At 32.9% G+C, this 11,761-nt stretch overlaps 1 protein-coding gene and 1 long non-coding RNA gene across 3 annotated transcripts in view; both read right to left on the reverse strand.

Moving 5' to 3' along the window:
- The window catches only part of LOC135130694 (uncharacterized), a 20,381-nt gene extending 9,078 nt beyond the window's left edge, over window positions 1–11,303 (reverse strand). For both annotated transcript variants that reach the window (XM_064058128.1, XM_064058127.1), the window contains exons 1-2: window positions 11,078–11,303; window positions 10,898–10,953 (exon numbers count right to left, since the gene is read on the reverse strand). In XM_064058128.1, coding sequence (XP_063914198.1) covers window positions 10,898–10,953; window positions 11,078–11,113 — 92 coding nt within the window. In that variant the 5' untranslated portion in view covers window positions 11,114–11,303. The remainder of the gene's footprint in view (window positions 1–10,897; window positions 10,954–11,077) is intronic.
- LOC135130701 (uncharacterized) lies at window positions 2,357–2,937 on the reverse strand. Its single transcript, XR_010280835.1, has 3 exons — window positions 2,751–2,937; window positions 2,472–2,699; window positions 2,357–2,396 (listed from the first exon to the last, which is right to left on the reverse strand). It is a non-coding gene; the product is annotated as an uncharacterized LOC135130701 (long non-coding RNA).
- Window positions 11,304–11,761: the final 458 nt, after the last annotated feature.

Here is an 11,761-nt window from a genome sequence, read left to right on the forward strand (position 1 = left end):
TTTCAGTGTTCAGTAATTGAAATGAGTTTTCATTGTTTAAATAAAGTTTTGATGTATCTAATGAAGGAAACTGTTATCCAACTAATATGTGACTAGACATGTGACTAGACGACTATGAGTTAATAATGATTTCTGCAGTGGTGTTCCTTTACACACAGTTAGGACACTGTTTAGTATTTATACCATAGAGAGTATAGATGGCAGCACAATTTCTACATAGCCACGGCCAGCTCCATCAACTAAATACGGCCGTCCCATTTTTTCTAAAAGTTGTTCCTAAAAAGCATGCCATGACCGCCCTCTATTTGGCGTCATCTATCGGAGAACTGTCAAACACTGTCAAATTCAAATCCACGAATTGTCAATTTAAATATTTGATTAAACTCTTTCATTATTAAAGAAAATGGTTAAAAAATGCTTTATTTGTGGTAATACGGACATTCCGCTGTTTCAGTTTCCAGCGGAACATACTTTAAGAGCCAAATGGTTAGACGTCATTAATAAAGTTTGTGGTAAATTTGAATATTGAATATCAATGTAAAAATTCACATATTCTTCCTTAATTTAGACGTAACAAATATTAATGATTACTCTGTAATCTGTAAAAATCACTTTGAAGAAGGCTGTCTCAAATTTGTCTACAGGAGATACCGGCTGAATAAAGAAGCTGTACCCACTGTTGATGTAAAATTATTATTATATTATTTTACAAAATTCGAAATTATATTGCTTAAAGGTTGAAACATCTCCAGAACCTGAATTTCCTGTCCTGCCTTGCAGATTTGAAAAATATGTACAAGCTGATTTAATTTCTTTAAAAGAACTTCAAAATCTGCGGTACCACTGTAAAGTGTTAACTCAAAAATTGAAAAGAACCACACAAAAATACCATCAATGTTTGTCAAAAATTGAAGATTTGAAGCAACAGAAAAGCGAAAACTCTCCAAATGTAGAGCTTATCACTAAATTAGTAAGAAATGCAGAAGCTGGTGATGAAAAGGCGGCATTTCTGTTGGATTTATTAAAAAACCACTTTAAGCAGAAACCGAGATGGTCAGAGCAAACCATAAGAATGTCAATTATATGGAGATTTTGCTCTCCGAAAGGTTACCGATTCTGTCACACGAATTTGTTTAAAGTTCCTTCGAAAAGTACTTTATCAAGGTTTCTTGGTGAATACAAAGGCCAAAATGTCTTAATAAAACAACGTTTGGAGGCTGAAGTCCAAAATTTTAGAGTACCGGTTGAAAGAGTGTGTTCTTTAATAGTTGACGATATGTCAGTCAAAGAAAGAATCCAGTATAGTAGAACTGATGATCATATTTATGGCTTGGACACTTGTGGTTCCTACGAAATAGGCCAACGTCCCCAAATCGCAAATAAGATGTTGTGTTACGTTGTCCATGGGTTGTCGACGAAATATACCATCCCAGCGGGATATTTTTTTCATAAATCTTTATCCACAAATGATTTTCATGCGCTTACTATTTCGGTTTTACAACTTTTGAGTGAAAGTGGATTTATTGTGTTGAGACTGGTGACGGATAACTTTTCGGCAAATACTGCACTTTTTAAAAAGTTGGGAAATGGATCTCTTCAGAATTATATTTCTCACCCTGTTCTGCCATCAATACCTTTGTTTTTGAGCTACGATTACTGTCATGCAGTGAAGAATGCGAGGAGTTTATTTTTAGACAGGGAAATGTCCTCTTCCGAAGGTGTTATTTCATCTACATATTTGAAAAAATTGTACGAGTTACAAAAAGATTTGCCTGTTAAACCTGTAAGGTACCTAACCAGGAAGCATTTGTACCCTTCGAATTTCGAGAAAATGAATGTGCTGCGAGCCATTCAAATATTTTCACCAACAGTAACGGCATCTTTGAAGTTTTTGAAGGAAGCAGGTGATCCGAGGTTTTGCAATGTCGACGCCACTATTAGTTATCTGGAAAACATGTATAAGTTTTTCCAAATCCACAACGTGTCTAGTAGAACGTATTATATCCGTTCACGAGACAGCACGGTTGCACCTTATGCAGATGTATCAGACCAAAGGTTAGAGTGGTTAAATGTAACACTTCCTAATTACATCGACGATGTGCAAAGCAATTCTTCAAGAGACAGATTGTCTGGCTTATCAGAAGAAACAGCAGAGGTCTTAAAATTCACCGCCAAGAGTACATGCCTTTGTATAAAATTCTTGCTGAAACAAGTTGGATTTTACTACGTTTTAACAAGGGGATTCAGTTCAGATGCTGTTGAAGCTATGTTTTCCCATGTACGCCTGAGAGGAGGGTCTAATGATGCAACAGACGCAAGGGCAGCGGAGTACGCCCTACGTCAAATATTACGTTGTGGCATTGTTAAGGCTTCCACATCGGCAAATATTTCTGAAACTATGAGTTTTGTGAGTACAGCCCCATCAAAGACAAGAGAGGTAGTAGAACAACATATAGAAGATATGGTATTACCTTTTCAGTTAAGAATGAAAATTCAAAATTTGAAGACAAACATGCCTGCTAACAATACAATATATTCTGCGTCAGTAGCGTTCCTAGCAGGTTACATAATTAAGAAACTGAATGATAAATTAAAGTGTGACGTGTGTGTATCACCATTAGTTTCCACAACACTTCCAGGGCCTTTGCTCCGTTTGATATTCTTGCAAGATCGTGGAGGTCTAACATATCCAAACGAAACTTTTGTTGGAATCATTAAGAGAATAGCTGACATTGTGCAAGAAATTTCACCTTTTTTAAAATATGAAATGCCATTATATCAAGCATTTCAGTGCTTATATCCTCATTTGAAGGAAAATTCGTTATTTTGTTGCCCCTTGCACAAGGATAAATTGTCTAGTATGGTTATCAATCTAACTGTGAAGCCTGTTCTTGACAATATTTGTCTAGAAAAAACGGACATGGTTAAGAATTTACAATTACGCCAAAAGCCATTACATAGAAAAGTACTCAAATTATAAATAATGTAAATATACATTTGTGATCGCATTGTCCAAGATATTTTCACGAAATTATGTTCCTTAGTAAGTCCCTTACTGTTGTTTTGGTAAGTATAAGGAATTCACGTTCGGTAGATGTAACTAGATTTGGTAACTTTTTTTTTAAGCTGTGTAACTGCGGACATAATTGTTCTAGTGTATAATGTATAACTGGAATGTCAGAAAGTAGGTATCAAAAATGTGACATGTAAGTAAGTAATTGGCAAATATCGAAAATGTGATGGTTTTGTGGTGATCTGCTGAATCTACTTTTGAATCCAGGAGAAAATTGCATCCCTCTAAAAGCCCAAAGAGCAACCCGCATGTAAAATTGTGAATATTTTCCCTTCACTAGTTATTTTAGGAGGACAAGCTTTGATGTCATCATCATGGATCCACAATTTTACCATGGATCCGTTTTGGTATATCCATGTCTAATCCAAGAAAATGAAAAGTAAATCTTCACCACTATCACGCAATTAGAGATACCGCTTTAGAAATTAGATTCTGGTACCTATTTAATGTGAAAACCTTCGCCTTCGAAAACCTAAATTTATACGTGTACGTATTACGTACAATTATTCTCCAAGCCGAGTATTTTCCCTTTTACAAAACAATAAAGATTATATAAAACTTAAAAACCAATTGTGGAGCGGACCCAACAAAGCATGTAGGTATATAAATCTGGGCAGTCGTCTTTCTGATTCTGAGTATAATATTAACGGCACCGACGCCGTTGTATCGGTATTATTTTAAAATTCGAAAAACACTCGAGAACACTAGCGAACTTTACGGAAAATATTTCTGCCACCAGTTTAACTGTTTCCGTTTTACCCAAGCATTGTCTATTTTTCCCAGTAATTTTTTCAAAACCACGAAATATTTCTTGTTTCTTTTCCTTTAAAATGCACTTTCTCGCGACTACTTTTGTGGAAATTTTTTCCACGCTGTATTTAAGGATTTTCTTCAAACGAAGCGTGTTGAAATTAGAAAAACTTCGTTTTTTTCCAGACAATTCAGATTTGACATTTGAATTAGAAAATTAGACAGTTGATACCAATCTTTAATTTCTAGTGCTCTTAAGATTGCAACTTAACCACAGAAAAATTTCTGTCAGCTACTTCTACCGAACGTGAATGCTTATTACTTGTCGTTTTAGACTTTAGTAATTTGTAAGCATTTCAATAAAACTGTTTGGTTTTGTAATTTAGTGCCCTATAATATATTTGTGTACTATTCAAGGCGACTTTCAAGAGTAGTATTGATTAAAATTACTATTTACAAACCGTTTTTAGTTCAATTACGTTGGACATCGACGATTCACTGACATACATGACAATTAAAATCAACAAACCTGACCAAAAATGTCGTGTTTGATAACACTAGTAATCAATAGATGTCACTGTATAAGGGGCGATTTTGACAGATCTGCAGAAACAATTTGCCTAATGGAAATTTGAAAAATGGGACGGCCGTATGTAGTTAATGGAGCTGGCCGTGTACATAGCTAAGATCACTAGATTGAATTAAGTAAATCCGGAAATTTACAAACATAAATACATGTCATATGCATATTATGTATTGGGATTTTTTTTCTTTATTCTTCATACGGCATAGAAAATGGGCGGTCAAAGACTAAGAAATCGAAAATAAAAAGTTTCACCACGTACAATAAGTGGGTGTAACAATCCATAATTGATTTAAGAATCAGGAACAAGGAATACAACAAATGATATTTCTTACTCCTCATTTCTTACCACTGGACACACGGTTACTGCAGCAGTTTAACACCTACATGATTTCAGGAAATTTCAGACCCTCGATCACAATCGTGCCCATCACCACACGACCGGATACTGGAGCCGAAACCCGAAATTTTGGATGTTGTTGACGAAGAGACCAATATCACCATCCGTCGATTAGCATTTTGTATGGATATTTCCACCTTTATTATGTGGCGGATCATTCACGAACAAGGATTGCACCCATACCACCTTCAACGACTTCAACGTGTGCAAGCGCTAGAAGATTATGTTACCCAGTGGTTAAATGTGCATTTTGAAAACAAGTGCATTGGTAAAAATGAACCAGTGCTGTGGCCTCCTCGTTCCCCGGACTCTAGTATCTTCAGAATATACTAACAATCTTTGAATACTTAAACTTTGCTCCATTGATTGTTAACGAATATTCAGTTCTTTCGACCTTTGGGGGTAATTTAAATTTATTTAATAATTTTATATCATCATTACTGCATCTAATACACAACAGTCTGACCAAAAGCAGAGAAAGTAGATACAACCATGTTTTTTCAAACATAGGTATTATCTGCCAATATATACAGGGTATTATTGAAAGGTACGTACAACAAAATGGACAGTTCTTCGCGAAGTCTAAGAAGTCGGAAAAATTTATTTTGTGTTATCAAAATTATAAGGGGAAAATTAACCCTTATCCAACCTTTTTAGACGCTACTGAAGGATAAATAGGTAAAATTAATTTATTTTAGTAAATTCTAGCAACTGTAACAATAAAACTTTTGTCAAGACTAAAGGTTGCTATAGAAACGAAAGATGATGTTTTTATCAGAGGCGTACAAAGAATTTGGACATAAATTTTAATAATTTTTATCTCTAAAAGGAGAACAATTTTACCTGAACTTTTTTTAACTTTTAGCACCTATACTTCGAAACCAATTGCCGATTTTATTTTGTACGTACCTTTCAATAACAGGCTGTATATATAAAACATTAATTATACCAGCAGGCATTAATAAATCGAAGTTGTTAATTAAGTATGATAAATAATTCACAAATAAATAAAATACAACATGGGATTCTCGAAAATACGCTGATACCTCTTCGGTTATTGACACGATGATATTTCTTCAAGTGATTGTAAGAGACTTATTACTTAGATGAAAGCAAATTTAATGAAATGCCATATGAAATGTAAATGACAGAAAATGAAATGTGTTTTGTATTATTTAAATGTGATAATGTTTCTAATGATTTTAATAAGACGTACAGAACTTTTAAATGTAATTTATTATAAAGCGAGAATCTTCAAGTAATGTAGAAATTAAATTTCATTGGGCTTTAAAAACAGAGATCAGCAAAATACTTGGTCTATATAAACTAATGAGATCTTACTCAACAAAAATATTAATTGGTATGATAATAATAGTCACGTTTGAAGCTCGCTATAAAATACACCAAGAACTTACTTTTTATAGATATAATAATGGAAAACGTACTGTAAACAATAAAATAGAATTACACTATAAACAAAACAACTTTATTATTCAAAAAGACACTTCAGTATAGTATCTGTGATCACATAGTGATGTGAAATTATTAAAAATAACATTTAATAACATTAGCAAGATAGCAAGTATACTAGTGGGATTTTTGCCATTGAATATTTTTATTATGCTGTCAATATCAGCACTAAGAAAAATCGACGCAATTCGTAAAGTGTGTTCTAAATTTTGGTCCGTGATTCTAGATCGATTTTTGGATTTTGTATAGTTCATTTGCGTAAAAATCTGCTCGCAGCAAGATGTACTACCAGAGACACACATTATTTTACATACAAAAATTTTACAATTTGGGTATTTATCTTCGGGAAAGTATTTTTGATAAAAATCAAGCAAAGTCACATCTTTATTAAAGATGGCTTTCAAGGCATCATCTCATCTCACTAAAACTCTATCAACTCCATTTGTAAACTCTCTGGAATGATTTCTACGTTCACGCCAAAAGGATTAAAAAATATGTGAAAATATTTTCCATGTTTACTGAAATCCTGAAAGCGTCTTGAAAATTCTTTTTTAATACGTTTAGTTCATTTGCTAAAGCAGCAGAATCAAAATTTTTATAATTGTCAAATATAGGAAAATGGGAAGTATTTTCTGCACGTAACTGAGTTTCCCATGATTGAAGTTTAGTTCGGAACGAATTGATATGTGCGACCATCTCATGTATATATTGTCCCCTTTCTTGTAAATTTACATTAAGGTCATTTAAGTACCCGCTAACGTCAACTAAAAATGCAAGTTCGAAGAGCTATACCTCGTCCGTTAACTGGCGAATTAACTTCCCTTTCATTTCCATGAAAATTTCGATTTCACTTTTCAAATTATAGAAGTGCTGTAACATCTTCCCTCTACTTATGGTATAACAAAGAACGTCACCATATTTTGATTCTAGATCTTCCAAAAAATCCTTAACTTGTCTATGATTTAAGCCCCTCGATTTAAAAAAATTTACACAAGTCACCACAACCTCCACTACATTACGAAATTTGCATGGCTATATTTCACTAACAATTGGAATTTATCGTTTCAAACTTAGGGTTTTTTTTTTAATTGAAAATGTATACACAATTGTATACATCGCGGGCCAAAGTTACGTCAATAAAAAAATCTTTGGCGGGCCGGAAGTTTCCGGTTGGCGGGTCGCATGGATGGTCTAGATGATATTCCCAATATCAGATAAAATTTGACAATAATCGGTACAGCAGTTTGGAACAATCACAGACAAACAGACAGACGGAAACGTGAAACCTACTTTTTTGAGTTACAAAGGTAATGAAATGTCGAGAAAACATGAAACGTAAGATTTGCAATATGTATTTACTTAACTTACGGTCGAGAAGTAAAAACTGGATTAAAGTTGTTAGACAAAGCTTCTTTCGAACCAAGTGTACAGAAAAAAAAAGATTAAATGAACTACGAGTATGTACAGTTGCGCCCCCCCAAAAGTGCACGATTTTTCGTTGTCATGGAATTTTTTAAATTTTTAAATTAATATGAGTCTGGCTATTTACCTGTGGCACAGCATTTTTGAATAAACAAAATGTCAAATTTGACAATTTTTGTTATTCGAGCGCCCATGATTTGAAGATACATTTACAATAGAGAAAATTATCGTGCATTTTTGGGGGGCCGTAACTGTAGTATAAAATTTGAAATTGCGAATTTAATGATTTTTATTATGATGACCCCTTTAAGTTGAAACTAAAATTTGAAAGGAGTATGCCGATGTTTCAAGAGAGATTTTCCTAATAAAATTACATTTGTCATAGGAAAAACATGTCATGCAGTATAACACTAATAACAACAGTAATGTGTTACTATAACTTCAGGAAAGTGAGATAAACCATAAAATAAATTGTCTCATTTATTAAATTTTTTGAGACACATCAGATGGACTATTAAAAACTAAAAGCGTGAAGAAACTACGTGTCCAGAAACATATTTTTCTGAACAATGCAAAGGAGACTACAATTTTGAGATAATCTCACCAAGTTTTTGACGAGAAGATCCGATAAATTCCATTTAGGAATGTACCACATCTACGGTAGGTAATCTCAAACTGTCTACAAAATTACAAGGCAATAATAGACTTTGCAATTTCTACGATGAACTAGAGTAGAATTATACTGTCTTAATTTGGATTTTTCATCTAGACATGCGTAATGTTAAAAATAAAGCTGAAATAAACTACAGACATAGAAGACCTATATTATAGGTGTGATCACTGAAATCTGCACGAAGTTAATTTTTGTGACATTTAGAATTATTTCTCATCATTTTTATGATGGCTGTTAAAATGATGGAATCGTTAAAAGAAATTTTACTGCCGAATTCTACACTGCTAGTATAAATAAGGATAAAACTCACACCGTAAATCACTTTTTTTTAATGGGAATGGCCCCCAGAACTTTTGTACTATTATTAAAAATTGGCCGAATGTTATTAAACGAAACTTCCCTCCTTCTGAAGTAGTATCAAACAAATCCAGTTTTTTCATTAAAACAATATAAGAATTAAAGCTGTAGTTTGGTCGATATGTTGGTAGATGGTACCAACTAAGTAACTGGAGACTGAGCAACTTGGACACCCATCTCTCTAATATATATTTATAAAAACCATTTGAGGCAGATACAGGCGCTTACAACACTATACACTGCACACATTTTTCTTCGAATTTAAACAACACTTACGCCTTCAGAAAAAAACACATAGGACACCAGTAAATACACTACGTCTCTCCATTCTCGCACAAGACTTTACGCAGCCTGTACTTACTTGATGATTAGTGTTATCACTCGCTATACATGAGTGAAAATATAGTTTTTAGGCTACCATTCGCTAAATACTTACTTGTTTCCGAGTAGCCTAAATCGTTCGGAAACAAGTTATGTCTGGCCTAGATCGTAGAAAATGACACTAAGAATTTCGTTGATCTCTATGCAAAGGAAAGTCCGGATTGACTGTGACTTTTGATTCTTATAGTGTCACTCAAGAAATATGTTATTATTTAATTTTTAATGAACAATACATTTACATAATACAAAAAATAGTGTGCACTATTCTGCTAGAAGCTACTTTTGCAAATAGTCGTTTTTTGCGGCGTCGCTAACGCTCGGCCTGGCAAACTCGGTCGTATTCGCAAAAGCTTAGTTTCTGACTTTGTAATGCAAATAATTGATTTCACAGTCAGCATAATGTTTGACATTTTTGTCTAAGTAAAACATGATTTTAAAAGCATTTGTTTGGAAGAAACCCACAACTTTCCTGTTGACTTCATATTAGGTACAGCGAAATCGGGAATTTTTGAGAGGTACTAACTGCATATAATTCTCGTGAAGAAAATGTCTATCAAATATCCTGCTACAACTTTGACCCACTGCAACATTCCAGTATCACTTACAGCAAAAACTTACAAAGGTGGATGGACTTCAAAATCAGTTACTGAACTAAGCGTGACCAAATTACTTAAATATAATTTTCTTAAAATATACTTATCTAAATTTCATAAGAATCTGTTAGTTTTGGAGATTATTTGTCTGGTATAATTACAAAAACCACAAACAACACAGAACCAGAAAAAACATAAAAATTAGTGGAAGTCAATAGACGCCTGAGGCAGACTCCGTAGAGTTCTGGTCAAAGTATACCTTCAAGTCTCAAACTCACGATTCTGGTCGTGATAGGACTAATAATAATAATTAGAGCACAACTTCTTGTACCTCTACACCTAATTTCAGTAGATTTGTCCAATTGGTTCTCAAGATATTTAATCGTTTCCATACATTCTAGCGACCCTGTATAATTAACTTTGATAGAATTGTTGAAAAGGGTGAATCTATGAACAAATGAGGTTGGGTTGTATCATTCCGCGTTGTCAGTTGTTATCAATCAAATTTTAAGTTTATTACAGACATCCTTCTCAATGTTTTACAAAAAATTAAACCCAACTTGACTTTCTCAACTAAAAATACTACATATTTTGACTTCATCTTGCATTTATCATTTAACAAATGACCTGTAATAAAAAGGTGGTATGAACTAAATCTGTTATTTATTTGACCCTAAATAGGTACAAAAATAACATTCAATCCAATCTATTGATAATTCATAGCACTATTGAATTAGTCATAAGATATAAATGTACGTTAAACAGATTAAGATGCACGTGTAGGAAGCCTTGAAAAATCACTGCGTGTTTCTTTAATCTTGAGGATCCAATTAGGAAGAATTTCATGTAAAAAATCAGAGAACAGAAACTTCCCGCAATTGAGCTGTTTTTAACTTATTATTAGTACATTAAAAAATTACATTTTTACTGCGTTGCGCCCCCAACAAAATGGTTATCATAAACATTACTCCTTCGGTTAATTATATATATTTTTTTTATTGTTTTACACTATAACTGTTTTTCTGTTGGGTAAATAAATTATTATTATTATTAGATCTAGAAATGATTATCTTTTTTTGCATTATGTATTTCAGTATTTTTTTATTTATTTTATAACCTTAATGGAAATGCTACTAACTGATAATATAATTATTATGCAAGACCGAGAAAATTGTAGTACAAACGTAATTCAAACCTGTGGGTAACTCTCAAATTGGGCGCAGTAGTTTTCCTAGTAGTAAGTGCAATCTTCTAGAAAGAAAAAAGAAAAACAATTTTATTTTAGCGAAAAACTTACAAAAAGGTTTTAGTTTTTAGTGATACAAATTTTTAAATAGATATTCTTCACTAGTACTTTTAATAATAAATTACTTACCAGAGACGATGGTTTAAGCTGCCGTCTAGGTTTCATTGCACAAAAAATAACATAATAATAACTTGTAAATGCCTAAATTTGTAGCAGAAATTTTTCAAGTTACAAAATTAAAAATGTTAACATTTTGTTCTTGGACAACCTCGTCCTCATTTTAAGGACAACATCAAAGTAAAATTCTAGTACCTATTACGCACAGTCGTGCGTAATGATTAATGAGACGCCTTTTGACTCCATAGACTGTATAAAAATGCGCATTTGTACAACTAAAGTCTCACTTTTAATCCGATAAAAATTAAATTTAATTTAATTCCCTAGAGATTAAAGCAAAAACAATCATGTGTTATCACAATAACAGGTTTTTATTAATTTCAGTTGTAACAACAATAATAACTCTACGTACTTCAATGTATGTGAAAGTAAAGAATAAAATATTATCAGTTATAACAAAAACAAGTGGACGAGCCTAAATACCGTAAGTAAGTAGCTGGCAATGATTCAACAGATTATGCAACGACTGTATTTTCTACGTTCTTTCGTATACCATTTACTGAAATCTTCATACTTTTTATTTAATTTTTTTACTGATTTACCAATGACAGTGAAACCGTCGCGTTATCCAGAGATTCTTAAATTTCAGAGGGAACAACGTTTTCAACTAAATCTTTTAACTCGTTGATAATTAAA

The sequence above is a fragment of the Zophobas morio genome, unplaced genomic scaffold, assembly GCF_036711695.1.
Source record: "Zophobas morio isolate AGI-343-1 ecotype UQ-CSIRO unplaced genomic scaffold, CSIRO_AGI_Zmor_V1 ptg000017l, whole genome shotgun sequence".
NCBI classification, from domain to species: Eukaryota; Metazoa; Arthropoda; class Insecta; order Coleoptera; family Tenebrionidae; genus Zophobas; species Zophobas morio.